This window comes from Schistocerca gregaria, chromosome 1, assembly GCF_023897955.1.
Source record: "Schistocerca gregaria isolate iqSchGreg1 chromosome 1, iqSchGreg1.2, whole genome shotgun sequence".
Taxonomy (NCBI): Eukaryota; Metazoa; Arthropoda; class Insecta; order Orthoptera; family Acrididae; genus Schistocerca; species Schistocerca gregaria.
The window spans coordinates 376068158-376090477 of NC_064920.1; the positions used below are offsets into that span (position 1 = coordinate 376068158).

A 22320-nucleotide genomic window follows, 5' to 3' on the forward strand; every position below is an offset into this window, starting at 1 on the left:
CTTTGGTCAAATACCAGACGCCAACTAGGCCTGCGATGACCTTCAAAGAAACTTTCTAAATTAATGGTTTTTTGCTTTTTATAATTGGCAATAGCAGTGCAAAAAAATCTTCTATAGTGTTTAGGTAATTTCATTACAACTTCACTAAATTAATATAGATGTCTGCCCTCTTTCTCCATATCTCCGAGACCCTATCCGAGAAATCTATGGATTACGATTAATGTCATGTAATGTGGCTCACCTCTCTCCTAGGATAGTTTTCTTGTCTCCAGAATGATCTGTCCCAGGATATACTGAGCGAGAAGATTGGACGTTGTGTTTATAATCTAAAAATCAACCAAATCTCTTGCTATTGCAAAATGTCTTTCAGAAACAGACAGCAGTCACGAACATCTCACACACACGCAAGCTACTCTCGTATGCCTTTTACTAAACAGTATAAAAATGTAGATATATATTTTAACAAAAACTATATACACTATCGAGCAAGAACTTCAATTTTCCTCACTATGCAGCACACAATAAAACTGTTACAAATGCGCACTCCCAATTCGAATTTGAAAGTTAGCAGGAGGGCCAACTATAAACAAAAAAAAACTGAATGATTCTTGCAATATCTAGAACGAAAAAGTCGTATACCCTCTATTTTTAAGAGTTAGTAAAATTATGTGCAAGCCTCTTCCTATAAAAAGTATACTACATCCTAACGCTAACGAGTACTCAGGCATCGAAAATAACATAGATAATACACAGCTGCCATTGAGGGAATCGATTCATTATCGAAACCATGTTTTGTTTGTTACTTTCCAAAGATACATTTTGATGTTTTTATTTTCTGCAAGAGATGTACTGTGTGAGAATAAGTGAAGCATAAATAACATATCACGCGCAAGTGGTGTTTCAAACTGTGTAAACATTCAGTTGCCCAAATTAAATTGAAAAGATGACTTACCATTACGTCGTAACTGCTCATAAACCCACCGCAGTTACCGCGTGCGTTACCGGTATGTACAACATCAGTTGATTATAGGCCTATTCATTTTTACCTTGCCCTAGCAGTAAGGGTTCGTCTGCTTGTTGGTATTCATTAGATTTTAGAATTTCCATTTGCAAATTTCTGGTTATCAAACGTGTCAGTCAAGCAAAACATCTCTAGGAGAAACAAAATTGTTCTCTCAACCTATAGTACAATCAAAAGACATTTTGTACATTACAAACTAGTATATACTAAGAGTCCACCCGTAAGTTGCCATATTTCACAGAAAATACATGGTGAATATTAATGATGTGCTTGGTGATTTAAGATATTGACGCAGTAGAATGTAGGCTATCAGTAGTGTTTCTCACCTATAAGTGACGGTCTGCACTCGAAACCCAGAAATATTTATGATATACTTGGGATTTAGCTCAACGGTCAGCTCACATATGTAAGTTTTGCGGAGCAACATAATTTCTTCTTTGTTCAAAATTGTAGAATTTAGAGTATTTGATTTCTCTCTTGTTATTCAGATGTCTATAGGCTCCAACCCACACTGTTCCCATTAGAAGCACCAGTGAAGAATAGTTTATTAATTTTTATAGTGTCCACATTTTCAGAGGAGACACAGCGGTTTATAGATAACACTCCTGGATGATAAATTCATCTCTTTAATGATGCATACATTTGTTTCTGATGGTTTGCTGATAAACAAATTTCAAGAGAAATTATAGTGAGTCCATCTTCAATGATAATCAGATCATGTAGTTGTTCGTAATCAGGTGGTAAATAAGTTAGTGTAATTGTGCTCTGGCAAAAGATTAGCATCACTTGTGGTCTTTACACAACCTTTATTGTAGCCTTGTTTTACCCAAAATATTTTCTAAATTTATGTGAAATGAACACATACTACACATTGACAGCCATGTATCTTTTCATGCTGCTAAAATGAGATGTGCATTTAATCAGGCTCCACCCAGCCAGGCAATAAAATCATGTTTTCTGTAATTTCTATGATTCGCTGTAGGTGAATGTCAGAGAAGCTCCTCAGCTTCAAGAAATAAATATGTAATTTTTCTTTGCTACATGGGAGACTTGTGCTACCCCTACTCATTATGAATTAAAAATCAAATTATAAAACAGAGTAGATTTGTGTAGTAGGAACTGATGGATTCTGCTGTACTAAGTAGCCTTGAATCTCATGGAATCTTTGGATTTTACAGAACTGACAAAATTACACCACACTCATCACAGAAAACAATGTTTTCAAAACTTGACTTTCAAGATCATATATGAAAAAATTAAGAAGTATCTGCAAAAAGTTTCTACAGGTCTGTAGCAATGAAAATGACATTGCCAGACAATAGTGAGCTTGCCAGTGGTTTACGTGTGATAACTGTTTGAAACAGGTGAATTTTTAACCATTTTATAGGGGTGCAAGTTGTATCACAAGTTCATTCAGAACATCTTGTATGTGACAAAATAGCACAAAAATTATGTGTTGGACACCTCCCACCTCACCTTGCATTTTTCTTGGTTTATTTATGCTGTAAGTGTGTAGGCCTAATAGCGATCAAAATGCTTGCAGACTATCTAATATAGGGTGCAGTTTCTGAATTTACTGTGCAGTTTTGATTTTCACAATGAAAAGTGCATTAAAATAAATGTGACAAAGTATGGTTAAATAAGGCACAGGCAGAAACATATTATGATATGCTACAGGTTGATTTGTTATTAAAACCTTTATTTAGAAAAAATCAATTTTTAAAAATATAAGTAATTGGATAGAACTCTCCCCTAATTCGTAAACTTCGCCAGTCCTTTTCCTTCACCCATCTTCCTTCCCCTTCAACCCTTCTGCCAGGAGGAGGAGGAGCCACCAGTTCCGAAAACTTCCAAAGTGTAATAAACTTTATGTGTGTGTTCTCTTGCTGCTGCTTGGTAAATAGATTTTTCGTCTATCTAATTATGTATATTTTCAAAACCTATGTTTGGCATTAACAGACATTGGCTCCACCAGCTCACACCCAGATTTTCATACTTCAGTGTAACCTGTTCTTTGCTCTATACTACCACCACAACAAAGATATTGAGGTTAGTTCAAATTGTATGAACCTAACTGCACATTCCTTTTTTTTTTTTTTTTTTTTTTTTTTTTTTTTTTTTTTTTTTTTTTGAAAAAAAAAGTTGAAGAAGAAGTCTTTGCCGCGTGTGGGTTAAACCAACTGAGACCTGAAGTCGGCTTTGACTTTTGATATTGTGATGCACAAAAGACAATGTAATGCTAACTGGGTTTATTTTACTACTGTATTAGTTCTTGGAATGTGGCGACAGACTGATTTGTAACATTGCCTGAGGTATAGATTATGTTGGTATTTAATAGTTTGCTTGTGACTTGGCGAAGCCAATAAATGCGAGATATGAAAGAGACGACCACAGCCTTCAGTCACAAATGTGCTTCTATTTAAAGCATGACGAATTTTAAAATTGGAAGACCTATATTCAGGTCCTAAACGTATTACTTTGTCACCGTTTATACGCGGTTGTTCCCACTAGTCCTATTAAATAAATACACTTTAGGTTCCTGATGAAATAAAGGTGATTAAAATAAAACAATGGTTGAAATAACTATCATCTTCTGTTAACAGTTGTATGTGCTTACAATGCAGGTCATTCATTATGTACAAGTTGTCAAGTGATATCGGCAGATTCAGGATTACCCTTTGCCTGTTTTTTTTACACAAGATGTCTTTTAAACATAAATTGCGGATACTGCAAGATTGACACAATTGCTGACAAAAGCAAGTTACTCTTGGTTATTGTTATTCCCAACTGCTTCGTCATGACACAAAAATATATTCGTTTGATAGGACCAGTGAGAACTACATGTCTGAATAATGACAGGATATGTTAATTCAGTGATTGGCAAATTTGATATTTGCCTTTGCCAGGTATTAAATGATATCTCATTTTATTTACAGCCAATAATGTATTAAATAAATGATTTTCCTTCCCCCACGTGTAAATTCTCTTTTTGTTGATACAGGGTGCCATGGTTACATCTGTTAGCAGTTACAATTTCACGCAATGATTCACAGAACTTTGTGCCTTCAAGGCCCCATTCATCTTGCAAATAATTGTCACTGTGTACTAATCAGTTTCAGTAACACTGAAGTGACCATGATTGTTACTGGTTCTCTTGAGATCACATTAAATGGGAATGTCTGATTAAAGAAAGTAAAGCCTCATCTATGAAAGGAATGAACTGACAAACTTGTGAATCAGATCACTATGTGCTGTAAGCATAGTCGTAGTAGACAGTATCTTCTATAGTGATAGTGAGGTATACACTTATCACTAACTTTCTGGCATATGAGGGTCCACACACTGGAACATGTCTTTGAGCCCTAAGTGCACACAGTTTTCTTCATGGACTATGTGATTGCACAAATGATGGAGAAATTGCTGTGAAGGAAATTTTGAACAGAGAGATAACCCTTCCTCCTTCCCTCATCGAAAATTCATTTTTTCGTTGTCAATTTACAGTAGACCTATATGTACATAACACGCACCAAAATACTCGTCAGGGTAAAACTCTAGTTTCATGCAGCAGTGTTGGCTGCACTAGCCATAAGGTAGGGTTGGAAGAAAAGAGTTGTCTCTGGAACTTCACAACCAATAAGAGAACAGCTGAAAGTTGATGTGTTTTGATAGAATATTGTCACATTCTTACGTCAGTATGTCACAGTCTCTGAAATCGTAATACATTCAGAAAAGCAGGCAAATATTTTGACAAACATGGTTATTAATTTAATTTAAGCTGCGCTATTAGGTCCCAATCTAACCATAACATTGTAATTCATGACAAATTCTGAAGAAACATGTATGTACAAATGTTATTCAAGGTGTGATTGCTCATACAGCATGTGTATGTGTAACAATTGCCAGTGTTGTGTCTCAATGGAGTGTTCATGCCTAAAAGCAAATTAAATTGGCTCTTTCATTAACAGCCTGCTTCCTGAAATAACATGTGAATAAGGCCCCAAAGTTGTCATGGTACTCTACTCTAACTGAATCAGGATAGGTACTCAGAATCTAATCCAAGGAAACACAGAACAACTGGGTACTGTGAAGATATTTATTATGAAAGAAATTAAAAATGCAAACTGAAGAATCATTGACAGAGAATGTTAACTCCTACTCATTAATCAGAATTTGAGATTGGCAAAACATCTACGACTTGACTCAAAATTGCACCCCCTTTTATTCAACAGAAGCACTAAGTGGTTGATACTGGTTGGGACTGAACGCCTCCACCCTGAATGGCACTCACATTAAAGAGCTCAGAGGTCAAGCAACATATTTACTGTTAAAGATTCCCTATCTTTCGAGCCCTGGTGTGTATATCATCGAATTCAAATCAAAACCTTATGAAATCTAAGAGTGAAACTGTTCACTGACAACAGTGTCTCAGAATACTCTCCAGCAATGTGTTCTTTTGACACCTGGCAGAGAATCTCCTGAGATGTTGTGTTCCAGTTTAGAGCAGACCTCCCCTCATTAGTGTGCACTCTCCAATTGGGTGTTCATAGCGCCTGTAACAAATAGAATGCTTCCCACGCCAGTCGTGAAGCTGTCGGCGAACTGCCTTCACATAGTACTCTGTTTGTAAAACCTTCTAGAACATTCTATAATTCCTCATTTGACTAAAAATTCAGCCAGTTAGATTCATCTCTCAGCCTTGTGGTGAGAATATAGCATGGCGTCTTGCATGAGAATTTCTTTGGACATATCTGCAGCGGGCGTTCCCCGCACATTCCTTCATGCTGAGAAGGCTGGTGGGAATGCTTGTAAGATGTTATCTCAAAGAGCTTGAGCTTTCAGCTGCTGCCTCACCCACGATTCTTTGCAGTAATGACAGGGGCGCCACAAGGAGCCCATTCCGCCAGCTTCTCAATGGGGTGGTATTGTCAAAATTATTCATGTATGGTGGGATATTAGGCCATCTTACAGGACCTATCCACTACCGACTAATTTTTCACTATGATTACGCAACAGTTATGATGTTGCACAATCAAGCAAAAAATTGACTTCACAGAACATATATTGGTAAATCTGAATCTATCCTATGTTGTGCCAAACAATTTTCATACCAATTTTCTTGGATACTGCATACTCTAATAAATTAACCTGTGGTCATTTATTTATTCTTGTGATGGCACTTCTTGCTGTAGAACTCTTCGCTCTCCATCTTAGCAGTTCCAAATCTTAACACCAAAATGACCAGGAGGTGGTAGTGGTGGAAAAGAAAAAGTTATCATGGATCAGTCTTAACATTAACAAGTTTTCCACAAGTGCGCTTAGTAAAGTCAGCCTCCAGCCTACCCGTGAATGCACTGATGCAACTCAATTTGAAAACCCACCACAATCATCCATCCACAAACGTTAACATATTAATGTAAAAGGTAATGCTTAAAGTCCATGGCTATCAAATATTATATTTAGTGTAAGAATATGAAAAATTACCTATAATTTGCTTTTTCTATAAATTATTAGATACAAAAACATAAAATTAAAAGTGATCTACATTCACTGTTAAAAAACACATTACATTAATGAAAAACAAACATGGTTAGCCTCTAAGTGCATCAGAGTTCACAAGAAAAAGCTAATAGTGATCTGTTTTAACTTTAAAATATGTAAATAAAAGAGAAAAGCACCTTTTCAAAGGAAGCATGAACACCACCAAAACCCTGAGTTACAGGTGCTTTGCATTCACCTGTACTTCTAAGTAACTAAAATGATTAGGTTGGACAATTATCATGGCCATTATCACTTAACTAATCAAAAAACATTAAAACATATTCAGACACATTACATAGAAATGCATAATGGACAAAACATTTAAACAGTAAATAATATGATTTGTAGTAACTTCACACATGACAATTGAATGAGAATGAAAACCAAAGAACATGAATACAAAAAATTATTATTGATTTATTATTATTACTTATTATGTAGTTGGTGTCGCAGTTTGTGCAGATATACAATATGTACTCGTGTCGGTGGGCTCTAATCTTTCGTTGCACAGAACTGAAAGTTTTCATGGCGTGGGAGCAGAAAGTTTCAGAGGAGGAAACACTGTGTTTTGCTGCGGTGGCATTGGAATGAATGAGAGTGTGACATTACGCCAATACATGGATTACTCTTGACATTTTAGTCCGTGGACTCGCTTGACTCCAAGAGGAGCTAATGTATTAGTGGCATTAGTATTTGACTGCTTACTACATTCCAGTGGTTCAGGTGCGGCATTTGCTCAACCACATGTAGAGCTAGCATACTGTTCCACAACTGTGCTGGGTTCTTGTAGCTTACTGCTCTTGTCAGTGGACTGGACAGAAAACAAGTGGATGATGCCCAGGGTACAGTGTCAGGAGGAGACGTGAGACTAGCACTTCTGAAGTACCTCATTGTTTTCGAGACAATTTCAGAAATGAAGCGTAATGTGCATTTAGCAGTCGTCAATCTTGTTCTTTTACTGTGATTGCTTAAGTTTGCTTTTTTAAACTTTTTCTGTGCTTCAAATAGTTGTTTATTTTATGAGTAAGGGGACCTGCTTCTTCTACAGCTAGATGTCTTCTTTTGCTTGTACTCTTTTTGTGCTTTTGCCTTGCGCCTTCTCTCCTGAATGTCTTCATTTCTTGTGTCTTCAAAAATCTTGTTGCTTGTGCTCTTCATAGTCTTCTGATCTTATTCTGCAGGCCCCAAGATTGATTATCAAGTGGTTCTACTAATAGTTGACATTTATTTAGGGTTACCTCCTGAGTACATCTTGTGCCAATGTGCGACAGCAAGAGTTACTGTGCAAGAGTTCTGTTCTTGCATCGTGATACAGTCATTTCATGAAAAGTGTCTAGAACTACATTCTTTTGTTTTAGAGGACACAAATAGTGCTCGTCTCCTGGTACCCAGAATAGCAGCTTCCCTCCTGCCCCTGTGCCAACAGTGAACTCTGGCTGGAGCCGTCCTTATGGCGAGACTTTTCACCCAGTGGTTTGACATATACCAATGCGTGCCTGCTTTCAGTTGACAGGTTGGCATGCGCCCTGGCCTTGGTCGTTTGCTCCCTATCCCACAGGATCTCTCAAGTCAGGTGTGTTGTACGTCTGCCTCTTCACTTCACTTCCCCTCATATCCATGACAAGCTCTCATCAGCTGTTTGCTCCCTGCAGCATCATGCCCGTGCACGTGCTGCTGTCTCGTCCCAGTCGATTCACCTCTGCCAGTGTGTCCACTGTTCCCCCATGCTCGCTGTAGCATTGTGTACACCCAACAATTTTATGCATAACAATAACCTTAATGCTTATGACTAATTACAATATGATTTTACATACTGAGTTTACATAAACATGAGTTGTCCCGTTTCAATTCTGATACAGATATTGTCTATATACTCTGAAGGACTATGAAATTAAACATTCTGTAACTAATTGTTGAATTATTTCTTTACATTCATAAACAGGAGTTCAACAAGCTCAATTTTAATTCAAAATATTGCCTTTACACTTTGATGGACTATCAAATTAAGTATTGCCTAACTAATTATTGATTTCTGTCTTTACATTTACTTAGACTTAAACGATCGTTATTGATCCATAAGTTATTTTTGATGGCTGTAGGGTTATGGAAGGTTAGTGCTTGGTTAGCCAAAAATGCTGTTATAAAATTTGTACTCTTTTCACCAAAGTTAGTGGTAAACAGTTTTACTTCCTGCGTCACTACTATGGTTAGTTAAAATGTTAACATGAAATTTTATAACTTTCTCTAAATTTATTGAAGTCGGTTGTCTGTCTTGGAGCTACGGCTGGACCCTATGTTGCAGATAGGCTATCACTAACGTCCGAAAACATATGGCAATGTGCGGATCGGCATAGAAATTTTTATGACACAGGTGAGAGTCACCCCAAACTGTCCTCAAATATCCAGTGTTATTAATTAATAATGCAGGAGAGTTACGTACCTAATTTGCTTTGTGTTGATTTACCTTGTTGGTGCATACCACTTTCCTTTTACTTTCCTTGTTATTGCCCATTATGAGTTAATCCTTTTCTTATAACTTCCTGCTTTGCACATTTCATTGAGTGTTTATTATATCGATACTTGTTGAGCATCGAACAATAATTAATGGTAGGAACCTTCTTAAATCAAACAGTTATGACAGTCCCTTTCTTCTTTCATCACTATAAACAGTCTGCCATTATATTCTGGGTTGCAATTTCATGAAAATATTGTCCTATGACATTTGACTATCATCCTGTGTTCCTTTATATGAACTCAGTTTGTACACCTTGCATCAAGCCCTTTCTCAACCATAGTATAAATCGGCACTCTCACATATGTGATGAGGCCACCAGAGCCATGATAAATAGCCTTCTGTATCGGTGTGATAGGGAGAAAGTACCATGGTTTAACGGGGAGAAAGTACAATAATATCCAAGTCACACTGACTTGAGCAAGAAACAACAAATACCACTTTGTCAATGTTAAACAAAATACTCAGGATCACTGTACGTCCTGACTTCTGACAAAGATATCATTGCACTGAAGGTACTCTGCAGTTCTTTGCATTCAAGCTGTAATGCTGCTTTGCACCTTGCTATCTAAAAGTCACCATTCAAATGATGAAACATTTCCAATATTATCCAAGGAAACACAACATTGTGCCAGTGTTTGGGTCATGCTGATTACAGTGTTTCAAATCACGTAATGTATGTGGTTGTTCCATTTTTGTTTATGATTTACTTTATGTACAAATTATAAATGCTATTCTTTCTATTTGACAAATGCCTTTAGGCGGCTCACATGGTAGACTTCTACTGAATTTTCCACTTTGAGACTTTAGAATTCCATGCCCTTACCATGTGGCGCAGTCTCGCTGATCCACAGTATGCGGTAAAAAGTTCATGGCAAACCCCCTTTTGCCTGTTCAACAAATAGTGGGCTTTCATGAGGATTTTCTTCCTGACGTGAAACTCTCTCACCATTGCCATCTTATGAGCTCTTTCTTTCCATTTTTGAGCCAATACTCAAATGTTGTGGAGGGATTGCTTCCCTATTTTCTCACGCTTCAGTTGTTGTCTAGGTTGGAAGTTGACTGTGTCTTGCATCACCTCTGGAGTATGCTTATTCTTCAGCACTGTTGTCAGTGGAAGTTTGGTTGTGCTATGAGATAGCTCTTTTATGACATCCTGAAAGTCTTTAAAGTACACATTCCAAGTTGCATGCTTCTTTATGCAGTATAACCTGCATAAGTTTCCTAAATCTCTCATTGTGCCCTCACACCTAATGGTGTACACCAGTTTTATTTTATGGTTCCTCCATGTGTCCTGACATGTCTGTGACTGGTATTGGGGACCTGTATCAGACAGAATTCGGTCACCATGTTCCACTTGTGCAAGAAAGTCTTTGTACAGCGTCCTGCTTATCAACTACTCTATGACTTTTTTCAATGGTATGAGTGTCACGTACTTTGGGATTAACTCGACCACTAAACTAATATAATTAAATCCACATGATGTGTGGTAGGGGGTCCATCAGATCAGATGCAGCTGTTTCCATTTATTTTGTCAGCATCATTGGCTGCAGTGGTGCCTGCGTCCAAACTGTAGATGTTTTTGCTTTCTGACAGTCTTTGCAGATTGATAGAATCTTCTGTGTTTGCCTCTCCATATTTCCAAAGTGGCATAGGCTCTTAAGTTTCAGGAAGCATTTGTAAGCACCAAAATATGTGTAGCTGAGAAGTGTGTAGCAAATTACCTTATTCATCAACTCTTCTGGTACATACACTATACATAGGGTGCTGCGTGCATTACATCTGAAAAATTGCTTACCTTTTCTTAAAAGATACAGCTCCCATATTTGTGCTTGGGTTTTTTCTTTCTATTCAGTTTTGACCCTGAGAAGTTGTTGGTCTTTATTTTGCATATTTTTCATTGAGGCCATTATGAAATTTTCAAATGCCACCTTTTTAATCCAATAAATTCAGAAGGACTCATCCTCAAACACCTTTTCCACGTTCTTTGTGGCTGCTATTTGTGAATGTGATTAAGTGTCAGTGATAATATTAGTGAGACCATGATTTGTAGATCAAGGTGAAGTTGTACTCTTGGAGTATAGAAACCCGGCACCCCAGTCTGCTGTATGTGAGTTTTGCACTGTCATCAGGAGCACTGACACTTCGAGATGTGAGTACACTTAAGTTTTGCGTCCATACAGAAAATACTGAAGTTTTTGAAAGCCTCAGATGACCGCCAGTGCTTAAAGTTTTATAACTGAATAATTTCATTTGCACTTTCTTAGTACATGGTTTCTGAATGCAGTCATCATTGGAGTCATTTGATCGTGCTCTTTGTAATCTCAGAATATTAATACACCAAGACTTGTTTTCGAGCTGTCTTTGACCACACAAAAATCTTCAGCAAGATGTGGCTATACAAAGGGTAGTGTGAGTAATGCTGCCTTGCAAATTGCAGAACTCCCTATCTGCGATCTCTTCCCACAAGAACAATAGTTTCTTTCCTGTCATGGCACAAACTCACGGTGTGGCAATTTCCTCTATGTAAATGAATCTTTTGTAAAAATTTACACTGCATAGAGATCATGAAATTGTTTAAGTGCCTGTGGTATTCTGATTTCAGCTATGGTCTCTAATATTTTTTCAAGCCGGCCGCTATCCCTTCTGCTGAAATGATGTAACCCAGGAAGTGGACTTTTCTGGTCCCGATGCAGGATTTGTTAATGTTAATTGTCATTCCATGTTCTCGCATTTTGTCAAGTAGGGCTCCTAGCACCTCATTGTGCTGTACCCATGTTCTCCCATATTAATATGTTATCGACTTTACAAGTTATTCTGCCTCTTAGGTTCTGATCCAGTATAGTCCCTAAGTCACAAAAAACACTGCAAGTAACACATTGAGGCCAAATGGTAGTCTTTTGAATTGAAAGTACCTACCAAACACAGTGAAGGTCATGAACTTTCAATATTCGGGTGCCAGTTCAATCTACCGGAAGCTGAATCTGACTGCAATAAATGTAAATACCAACACTCCATGAAATGTCAATAAGAACTACTCAAATGTTTCTGTCCAGTCTGTCTCTCGAACTACAGAAAATGATGGAGAACTAGAACAAGCAACATCGAATTATAATAGCCCAATGCAGGTTGTTGACAAATGGGATGGCAGTATATGCTTAGTCGTCGATTCTAGACAGATTAACACAATTATACAATAATTGTGTTAATCTGTCTAGAATCGACGACTAAGCATATACTGCCATCCCATTTGTCAACAACCTGCATTGGGCTATTATAATTCGATGTTGCTTGTTCTAGTTCTCCATCATTTTCTGTAGCTCGAGAATGACTTTTTTTCTGTAAGCCAGCGGTATTGCATCAAGTGGAACAGGGAATTTTGCATGGTTTTATGTTGAACCTGTATTTGCAAGCCTTTGACCAATCGCAGTTTTGTTAAAAATACTTCAGCATTAGGCCGCAGTATGTCTATTATGCCTCTTTATCCATTTCTGTGATTCTGGTGAGCTCTGATAATTTTAGATCAATTGCTGGATTGATCTCTGTAATTGCCACCTTGTCCCTTGCACTAATGTTCCTTTTTTCAATGTAGCTCAGGTGTTGCTCAACTGTGTTACCAACTGAACTTTCTACTTGTAATTTTAGTCAGCTAGAGGGAATCTGTCCCTTCGTAGCTTGCTTGTCAAATCTAATGTTGATTTCTCTCTTTTTTTTTTTATCCTAGTGTAGCATTTTCACATCCCAGGTCCATAACTGTCTTGTGCTTACTCAGGAAATCCATACTAATGATAATTCTGGTAGTGAAATTAAGCTCTGTGAATAAATTTGCTAAGGGCTTGTACCCTTGACACATAAATTCCAACCTGATTTGTCTACTTATTTCTGTACTTTTTCCTAGTATCACTCTCACATATTTTCGTTTTCTGAACTTTTAACATTGGGATATTTACATATTTTGCACACTTATTGTAAAAGTGATCTGAGATAGCTGAAAGTTGACTGCCACTATGTAGGATGGCTCCCACTTTGATATCACTTATTGAAATTTGGTCTGTTGGATACAAATCATTCCTCTGTGTTGTGTCAGTTTTGTGAGCCAACACTACTCGTACATCATCATAATCTAATAATTTCACATTACTGCTTCTGATTTCAGGTGTGGGTTTCTTTGCAGTCGTTCCCACACTGGATGCTAGTCAGTTTTGTATGCCTTCCTCCTGTCTTACTCTGCTTGGGTTCAGTGGATGGGCTTCCACAATCAGGACCCATAGATGAGCTTCGTTTTGCATGGCTGCACTGGACTGAAAATGTGATCTGTTATTCCTATGGTCACCATTCCAGTTTCTCCTATTATTATTTTGGTTTTGGAACTGATGATCATTATTTTGTGGCCTGCTTCCATTACCATTCCAAGTATTTGACATCTTGAGATTCCCTGCATTATTATTATTATTATTATTATTATTATTATTATTATTATTATTATTATTATTATTCGGCTGCTCAGAATTTGCTTTGCATCGACGTCTCTTGTGTCTCACATGTTCTTCATTTATTATAAACTCTAGTTCCCGTATGATACCTTGGAATGTCATGTTATCGTCTCTGCTGCTGCCTGTCAGCATTTGCTGATATGACAGCAGCAGTTTTTTTTAAACACATCTGAATTACTTCACTGTCTTTACATGGTACATTAAGGTTATTGGCTTCTTTTTGGTCATCTGTTCAAAGAATTTCATCAGATGACTTCATATCTCAGTACATCATTAATTCAAGTTTTATCCTATCTTCTGTGGCCTGCCACTAGTAGCAATTCAGGAATGTATTCTTAAATTCTTCATACATCCTGTTAGGTCTTGCTGCATAACACATTGCTTCTGTGACTACACCTTCTAGATGCGTGCAAACAGAATTAGCATTCTTGTGTTCTGGCCAATATGCAGGTATTGCCTCTGCAAATTGTTTGATAAAAGTATGGGGATGTAACATGTTCCCATCCTCTATGTAATGTTAGAATTTCCTGATGGAGGGATACCATTCATGGTCAAATTCCATTTCAGATTCTCTTCTGTTGGGTCCAATCGTATTTCTTTAGTACGAACATGGGTTGTCTTGCTCCCTCCACTGGCTGATGTGATGCACTCACATTCGTGATATGCATGTCACACCATCTTAACTGAACGCAGTTATTGTGTTGCTGCATGCAGTTATTGCGTTGCTGCAATTTCTAATCTGCACCTGATGCCATGCATACATGTTTCCATTCAATAGAAGACTTTTTTCCCCCCAAAAGTTATTGAAGTTTCTACTGTAAGCCTTGAATTTTGTGTTGTTCTCTTTGGTCATTAAGTGGTCTGAATTTTGCACTTTCTCCTCTTCTAGCATCTTTATTCTAATGTGAATTTTTCGTAGAACAGGGTTTTCTCACTTTTGCGGTACTGCGTGTTTCTGCCTGTTTCCTGTGCAACTCTTGCAATTATTCTTGCCTCTTTTGCTTGTTTCTTTGCATCTTAAACGTCTTGTTTTATTCCATGTGGGATATAAACATGTAATTATGCGGGATATCAACATGTAATTCTCCAGTTGATCAGCTCTTTCCTGTTTCCTCTCCTACTTTCTGTGTCAGTACTTGTGTTCATGTCTTATTAATCTCAGTCAGCAAACGTTTTGTATTTACTTCTCCATCTCATTTTAACTCCTCAGGTAATTGAGTATTCACAATACTAATTATTCATCTTTCTGCTTTGGGTTTGTCTCCCTCCATCCACATTGATGGGCTAGAGTCTCCCATCTCGTGCTCCTTCACTATGAAGCATTATTTCTCACCCCCCCCCCCCCTCCCATCTTCATCAGACTATATCATCTGGACACACACGACACGGCGGTGGCCCATTAAAATGCCTTCTCTGTACTTTGACTGTCTGATTCATCTTCCGAATAATTTCTAATCGATAATACAGGTTCTACATGCATACTCATCTGTTCTTTGTTATCTGACTGATCTCCCATTACCCGATCATAACTAGCATCATCAAGATATGCTAATTCATTGTTGATACAATTGTCCAACTAGAATGATGCTATCTGCATCATCCAAAATATCTTTGACTACTTCCTGCTATTCTGCAATTTCATCACTATTCTTATGCTTACCCTGTTCACTCATTGTATGCGCCTTGTTTTTTGTTGACATAAACATTGCAGTCTGTTCTTCCCACGTACACAAATAAAAAATAATTACTCAAAACATATGAAAATTTCTACACATTAGTTGAATCTGACTTTCATTGGATCATGCCTGTCAGTTCCCGATATGTTATATACAAAATTCTGTCCTAACTACACACATAATGACAGATACAACAAAACAAGAAGAAGACACGGTGACAGAAAAAAAAATGGAGTGAGAACCCACTAAAAAATTCTGAAAGAAAAAGGTGATTAACATGCAGCAGGACATGTATATATACAACTCTTTCCACCACATGAATTTAAAATTACTAATTGCAAATCTAAGTAAAAATGGCCAAAGTTCCCAATAATTTAAATTTAAAATTACCGAGCCAATTGTTGCTAGTCCTCCTAATAACCAAATCTACAGCAAAATGTGCTGATAGTTTGTGACTACTCTCAAAAGTTCCTGCTTATGCGAGATCCTGGACCAGGGTCACCATTTCAAATGCTACTCCAGGTGTACTCGTACATATGGCGTGTGTACGTGTGATAGTCATCAGTTTTGTGTTCACAATGGAGTGCAATGCTCATATCTAAAAATGAATTACAATTGCCCTTCCATTGACAGCCTGCAACCGGAAATAACATGTGAATAAGTCCCCCAAGTCATGACAATACTCTAAACTAACTTAGTCAGGATCATTTCTTGGACTCTAATCCTAGGCAAAGTAGAACTAGTCTGGTGAAGATATTTATTATAAAAAAAGGCACTAAAAAGTCAAGTTGGACAAGTATTGACATAGAATGTTAAGTTCTACTCATTAATCTAAATCTGAGATTAGCTAAATATTTACGGCTTGACTCAAAATCGCAGCCACATTTATTCAACGGAAACACTAAGTGGTTGATACTGGTTAGCATCAAAGTTAAGACAGCCTCCACCCTGACTGGCACTCATGGTACAGACCTCAAAGATCAAGCAAATGGAACTTAAACATGTTTACTATTACATATTCCCTATTTGTCGAGCCCTGATGCTTCACTGAACTCAGTACTAGGAAGGGCTCTTCTGCTGTGCTGATCTGCTCATTGGTGCTAGCCATTGTGCACATGAACTGCATCGCCTAGCTGAGAATTCTAAACACTCAGAGGACATGAAATAGCATTTGCAAACTGCTATGTTCGAAACTACTTCAGTACACAGCCAGACACAAGTCCAGAATTTTGTTTCCTCATAAGCCAGGAGCAGAGACTTGACTCAAGTGTGCGTCATAGAGAAGCACTTCGTAATGACTCAGTCTCCCCAAAGAAGCATTTCTGTGCTCACAGAGAAACAAATAATTCCACTCTTGGTGTTGAAATCAGGACTTTATGAAATTTGATAGTGAGGCTTTTCAATTGCACCTTGCCAGCAGTGACTCAAAATGCTCTCCAGTGATGTGTGTCTGTCCTATTAACACCCGCCAGAGAATCTCCTGAGATGTCGCGCTCCAATTTAGAACAGAGCTTGCCTCATTAGTGTGCACTCTAAAAGGTAGTCATTGTGCCCGTAACAAGTTGAATGCCTCCCGCACTAAGAGTCAAGAAGCTGTCAGCAAACTGCCTTCATCTCATACTCAGTTTGGTAAAATCATCTAGAACATTCTGTAACTCCTTGGAATTCACCCAATTAGCTTTATTTCTCTGCTTCATGGTGGGAATATGGCATGGCATCTTGCATAAAAATTGTTGTAGTCTGTGGCATGTATCCTCCACACATTCCTCCATGCTAGAAAGGCTGGTGGCAGTGCTTGTAAGAACTTAAGCTTTCAGCTATCTCCTTATCCCAGATCCTTTTTGCACTGACAGGGGCCACCACGAGGAGCACGTTGCACCAGCTTCTCAATATTGTGACAGACCTATGCAGTAAAAGCTCCTGTATCCTACGCCTTTCAGAGCCATAAATACTTCCCTATCTCCAGCACTGTCACACTTGACCCATCTCTCTTTTGAAGACTGTGGACATTCTTGACTTCTCCCAGCCGTCAGAGTCAATGTGGCATTAATTTCAAAGTGTGAAACTTTACAGAAATGTCAGTATGGGGCTAGCCAAAATCGAATCGACCAATAAATGATTAATAATTTGATAACCTCACCTAAAATACAGTCACATTTCAAGAAAATATGAAGTATGCATCATCAAAATTATTCATGCTTGATGGGAAAATCTTGCTACCTTACAATGTGACAAAGATTATTAATTAAATTTTTTGAGTAAAACTGTTATATTCCAACCTAACACAGGTCAGCGTGTACCACAACCAGGTATTATATCTTTCACATTCATGTGCTTCGTCAACTCGCAACCAAGCCGTCACATTTCAGCCTAACCACAATCTTGTAATTCATTATATACTCAGAAAAAAGGTAAAGTATGTGCGTCAAAGAAGATCATAAATTTAATCTGTGTACTCTTGTAATCCAGCCTAACCATGCCCATGGAAATCGCAACATATTTGAGGAAAAAAAATCTTGCTGAATATTTTTGATGCACAAAATTATAAATGCATGTGCGCTGCAGTGAAATTCACGAGGGTTGTTTTTTAAGTAAGGGCCGTTTTTATTTTTTTAAAAAGATACAAATACTTTTGTAAAAAAACTTTTATTTTCTGATTACACACACTTTTACCTATTTTTCTACATAGTTGCCTTGTTTATTTAAGCACTTGTCATACCGTGCAACTAAGTTTTTAATTCCCTCTTCAAAGAATTCGGCCGCCTGCTCCAACAGCCAAGAGTTCATGCTCGCTTTCACTTCATCGTCGTCATTGAAGTGCTGCCCGCCAAGATGGTATTTCAGGTACCGGAAAAGGTGAAAATCGCTAGGAACAAGGTCGGGGCTGTATGGTGCATGGTCCAAAACTTCCCAGCCAAAAGAATCAATCAAATCCTGAGTCTTTTGAGAGGTGTGAGGCCTAGCATTATCATGCAGGAGCAAAACTCCTTTTGTCAGCATGCTGTGCCTTTTGTTTTGAATTGCTCTGCGGAGCTTCTTTAGAGTTGCACAGTAGGCATCTGAGTTAATTGTCGTTCCTCGTGGCATAAAGTCCACTAGCAAAATACCGCGCCGGTCCCAGAACACAGTTGCCATAATCTTGCGTTTTGACAGTGTCTGTTTGGCTTTGACCTTGACATATGAGCTTGTGTGTCGCCATTCCATCGATTGTCGCTTGCTTTCGGGAGTGATATGGGATACCCATGTTTCATCTCCAGTGACAATTTGACTCAACATGTCATCCCCTTCTTCCTCGTAACGAATCAAAAAGTCCAATGAAGTGGCAAATCTCTTCTCTTTGTGGTCCCTTGTGAGGAGTCTGGGTACCCACCGAGAACACAGTTTCTTAAAGTTTAGGTTTTCAGACACAATTTTGTACAAAACCGATCTTGAAACTTGTGGAAATTCCAAAGAAAGAGTGGAAATTGTGAATCTTTTGTCCTCACGAGTCTTTGTTTCGACTGCAGCCACCAAATCATCAGTGATCACAGAGGGCCGGCCTGAGCGTTCTTCGTCATGGACGTTTTTAAACTCTCTAGCCCACTGACGCACTTTACCTTCACTCATTGCATTCAAGCCATAAACTTCTGTTAACTGACGATGAATTTCTGCAGCTGATAGGCTTCTCGTGGTCAAAAAACGTATCACTGTCCGTATCTCACACGTGGTGGGCGATTCAATAATCGTAAAAATTATAAAGTAGCACAGCGATGTGTACATGTCAGCTACAGAGCTGCAACTTGCATCAGTGTGAACCGGAAGGATCCCGGCAAGTGGCGTGGTGGCTTGTTGCGGCGTCCGCGCAAACTACGGGACTATACTCGCGAATGGCCCTTACTTAAAGAACAACCCTCGTATAATCTTGCACAGTGGAATTTATAATCTTGCTTGTCCCCACTAATGGGCTGCAACTATTCAAGCTGTGCTGTTAGGTTCCAACATAACCATAACCTCATTATTCTTGACTTGCTTGGGAGCAACTGTCATCTACTTGTGGCAACATATTTCAGTGCTAGAAATTCATCATCTCACTTTTTGCCTCTCTGGTTACGTGTATCATCACATTGACAGCCGACAAGCAGTAGAGAAACAATGTTATGACTGCTGCTGGCCCTGATCTAGACTTTAGCTCTCGTCAGAGAATTCTCATTATGTAAAACAGTACAGTTCTGAACTCGTGTTGACTTTTCTGTTTATAAAGAAAAATGTGTTAAATGTAGATTAAGAATTAGGAACAATCAACTCTGTACTTCAGGCAATATAATAGTTCAGTTTGTGTCTTCAATCAAGATTTCGGGGAAAGGGAAGCAAGAGGAAGAGATAACTGCCACATTAAAGTTCGTTTGTGTTTGACTTGACATTTTCAGTTCCTTGAAGGAAGTGTATCTTAAAGATTGTTTCATGTACAACTCAAACACGTTGTCCAGCATTACATGAGAATCAGTACTGGTGAGATAAGCTCCAGTCACCTCATAAGCTGCAATCTGTGCTTCAGGCTATGGCAAATTCTGTATTGACTTTAACAAAGCCAGACGAGGTAGGAGCTGCCTTGGGAAAGGAGACACAGTTGGATGTCAGTGTAACATTACACTTCTGCTTGCTATCAGTAACTGTGTAAATGATTTAAGTTGCAATTCTCTGTGAGAAGTAGAAAAGACACCAAAGTGGTTTAGCATTGTTCATGCTAGCTTTGTTAGCAAGCCTGGTAGGGTATATAAGGGGAATGAACAGTATCAGCTGTAAAGTGATCGCTTTGAAGGACATAGAGATGCTGTGTACTTGTGTGATACAGCATAATCAGCACTTGATGTAGTGCGAAAGGGGCCTCATTGTGGGTCTCCATTTGGGTTTGTGGTCGAATTGTGCAGTATCGAGATTTTTTTAACATTCTGATGTGAAAGTGGCTCGATGTTGGACTGTGTGGGAATACGAATACAGGATACATGTCTTCAAGGTTCCAGTCTGCCGCATTTGACCATCACAAGGGAGTAACATTATATTGTACACAAGCACATCATACCCCTTCATAACTGTGCCTGCCATCCGAGAACAAGAAATGGACTTCTTGCAACATTCTGTGTCCTCCTGCACCATTAGTCAGCAGTCAGACTGTGGAATTATCATTTCATGTGTAGGTTGTTATTTAGATCACAACACAAATAGCCATGTTTGGAGTGGTGCTATGACAAGGAAGCACGGATTGCCGATGAATGGCGTCACACTGTTTTCAGTGATGAATCGCAGTTCTACATTACCCTGGATGACTGTGAGTGAGTACGACCATGGAAGAGGCCTCATTCTTCTAATGGTTTGGAGGGGCACAGTGGTGTTCGCCCTGGCATCATGTTGTTGGGAACCATTGTAATATGACTTCAGGTCATGGCTGTTAATGATTGCAGGAACTCTGGTGACATAACAATGTATCAAGAACATCCTGCATTCTCGTTTGTTAAACTGTCGTGTCTTATGTTGAGGTACTCTTGTGACCACTGAGCCCCTCAAGTCTGTCCATGACAGAACGCGTATAGGGCCAGCTTGGATGTCAACTCTGTCCCAGTGCCACTACGCAAGATATTGAGGGCAAATTACAATAGTTGTGAGCCAGATTGCCTCACAAGAGCATAAAGTGGTTTTTGATACCCTTCCCAAGTGATCTGGTGCATGCATCCAGGCCAGAGGGGGTAAATTGTCGTACTAATAATTGGGCTTGTACTGCCTAGCTACTTGTAAAGTTGACTTGATTTTGTGATCACTGGAATATCACATGCCCTCTCAACCAGTGAAATTTCATTTTGATTCCTCCTTCCCTTCAGGATGCTTCACTTCCTTTGAAAGATAATGTATTTCCAATGTGTTAAGAAAACTGGTTGTAGGTTGCGTTTCAAAAATGAACAGCATAAGGACAGAAGTCATGACACTATCTGCAGGACCTGACCATCATTTTGCAGGACAATGCTCAAGCATGTACAGTGCAAGCTGTTACTTATTCGTTTGACTGATGGGGGCTGCTAAGTGCTATACCACCTACTGCGCTCCCCTAACTTAAGCCCTCGTAAGTTCAACTCCATTTCTAAAGTGAAGGAAACACTTCACGGCATTCGCTTCAGAACTGCTACAAATTCATCGGGCAGTAGACCGCGCCACTCAAACTGTCAACACAACTGGCACTGCTAAGAGTATTCTACGACTTCCACATCACTGGCAATGAGTTATACATAATGCTGGTGACTACTTTGAAGGTCAGTAAAACTTTGAAAGACGTATCTATTTTGTACAAGCTGTAATTAAATAGTTGCCACTATATATACTTACAATATTCATGTAATAAACAGAATGAAGGCAGAGCTTTTGATTTTTGGGGCAGACTCAAGGGCTCATATGTAGGAATCTGAGAGCTGGTTACCATCTCACTGGTAAATCACCACTGTTGAGGTGAGGACAACCATCACTATTCATTGGCTCCCACAGGCATTTGTGTATTTTAATAGAAGTGAAATGGATACCAGTTGTATTTGGAAGAATTACAGTTCCTGTACCAGAAGAGACTATTCTGCATCTGCTTAAAAGAAACTCATTTTAAAGTCACTGACATACATGACTTGACAAGCTACCACTTCTACAGGAAGGAAGAGCTTGCGGAATTTTGGGCTCAGGGTGAGCCATCTGTTTTCATCAGTGACAGATACCATCCCTCTCTTGTCCCTGTTACCACAGCCATAAAAGCAGTTGAAGTGGAAGTTCTCAAACCAGTTAAAATCGCTGCGTGTTCTTTAGATCTTCCACCTCACGATCCACTGACTGAACTTTTCTGCCCACTCCCCTGCCTAGTCTTCCTCGTGGGTGACTTCAGTGCATACAATGTACTGTGGGACTTGGCTATCACTTGCTCCAGGGACCAAATTGTCGAGCACCTGATCCTCTTAGTGTATCTGCCTTTTTAAGCTTTGGTCAGGTGACACACTTTTCTACAGCCACAGGGTCGTCTTCAGCCAATTACCTTTGTTTTTGCTCCTCAACTATTACAGATTCAGTTGAGTGGGA

At 38.8% G+C, this 22320-nt stretch overlaps 2 protein-coding genes across 2 annotated transcripts in view; one reads left to right on the forward strand and one right to left on the reverse strand.

Annotated features, from left to right (window-relative positions):
* Positions 1 to 775, reverse strand: part of LOC126347374 (uncharacterized) — a 53562-nt gene extending 52787 nt beyond the window's left edge. Inside the window, exon 1 of the mRNA XM_050002266.1 lies at positions 242 to 775. The gene's annotated coding sequence lies outside the window, so the exon portion shown is untranslated. The remainder of the gene's footprint in view (positions 1 to 241) is intronic.
* LOC126347401 (DNA damage-binding protein 1) overlaps positions 776 to 22320 on the forward strand; it is a 167192-nt gene continuing 145647 nt past the window's right edge. The window contains exon 1 of the mRNA XM_050002267.1: positions 776 to 1004. Coding sequence (XP_049858224.1) covers positions 944 to 1004 — 61 coding nt within the window. The 5' untranslated portion in view covers positions 776 to 943. The remainder of the gene's footprint in view (positions 1005 to 22320) is intronic.